The 1,064-nt window shown below is 36.8% G+C and overlaps 1 protein-coding gene across 2 annotated transcripts in view; it reads right to left on the bottom strand.

The window, feature by feature from the left end:
• Positions 1 to 1,064, bottom strand: part of RMDN2 (regulator of microtubule dynamics 2) — an 80,541-nt gene that overhangs the window by 35,544 nt on the left and 43,933 nt on the right. For both annotated transcript variants that reach the window (XM_045287054.1, XM_045287055.1), the window contains exon 6: positions 419 to 479. In XM_045287054.1, the coding sequence (XP_045142989.1) occupies positions 419 to 479 (61 nt within the window). The remainder of the gene's footprint in view (positions 1 to 418; positions 480 to 1,064) is intronic.

Raw genomic sequence — 1,064 nt, 5'->3', positions numbered from 1 at the left:
AAAAAAAGAAAAATGGAATTAGAAGGTAATGGATTCTTTTTTCCATGAACTATTTGAAGACCTTCGGTGGGCACTTTATTCTTTAAAGTAGTCTTCCTACATATTATTTAGAAGCATGGCACCTTTTTAGTTTTATTTTCAAATAAAATGTTATGATAAAATATTCTTAATTTAAATTTACCATGTTCAAAGTCCTTTATCTTGGTTGATTCATTTGAGAAATTCTCACTAAACGTTTACTTTAAATGAGTTAAAAATACATTAGAATAAACAGAACAAGAATAGTTATGCCATCTAGGAAATATTTTTAAATAAATGTGATTGACAGGTGAATTGGGTCAATAATTTTTTAATCTGCTGTAATTTATGAAGAGGCATATTAAAGCGTTCAAACACTGCCTACATTATGCATACTTACCACATATGACAATATCCATTCATGGGTGCTTTATTAACAGCTTTCTCACCCAAAGTTTTTCCTGAAAAATAAATATACATATACTCAGCACCTGTATGTAAGTTGATAGGGGTGGATTCTTTAGTTAAGTAGGTAGTTATCCAAGGAGAGTCCCAGGACTGTACGCACAAGCAACGCTTGGAAATAGAACAAACTTGTTCAATAGAACAAACTTCCAACCACACAGGAGACCTATGTGTTCACAAATTCTCAAAGCAGGGAGCAGTCATCTGTGTTTTAGTGAGTCTCTATAATTCTGATGCACACTCAGATTGAAGACCCTCTGGATTAAGTGATTTAGCCAATCACAGGGAAAAGCATAATAGAGTAATCCCATCCGCCAACATTACAGAGGGCCTGCTAATTGGCACATCGTCTGAGCTTCTAAACCAAACCAAACTCACTGCTATAGGGCTGATCCTAACTCAAAGCTACCCTATAGGACTCAGTAACCCTGTGGGCTTCCGAGACTGTAGATCAGCGGTTCTCAATCTGTGGGTCGTGACCCCTTTGGGGGTTGAACGACCCTTTCACAGGGGTCACCCGATTCATACCAGTAGCAAAATGACAGTGATGAAGTAGCAACGAAAATAATGTTATGGTTGGG

The sequence above is a fragment of the Echinops telfairi genome, unplaced genomic scaffold (genome assembly GCF_000313985.2).
Source record: "Echinops telfairi isolate 266 unplaced genomic scaffold, ASM31398v2 ScPeMD7_10;HRSCAF=50, whole genome shotgun sequence".
Classification (NCBI taxonomy): domain Eukaryota; kingdom Metazoa; phylum Chordata; class Mammalia; order Afrosoricida; family Tenrecidae; genus Echinops; species Echinops telfairi.
This window is presented reverse-complemented; position numbering and strand designations above follow the sequence as displayed.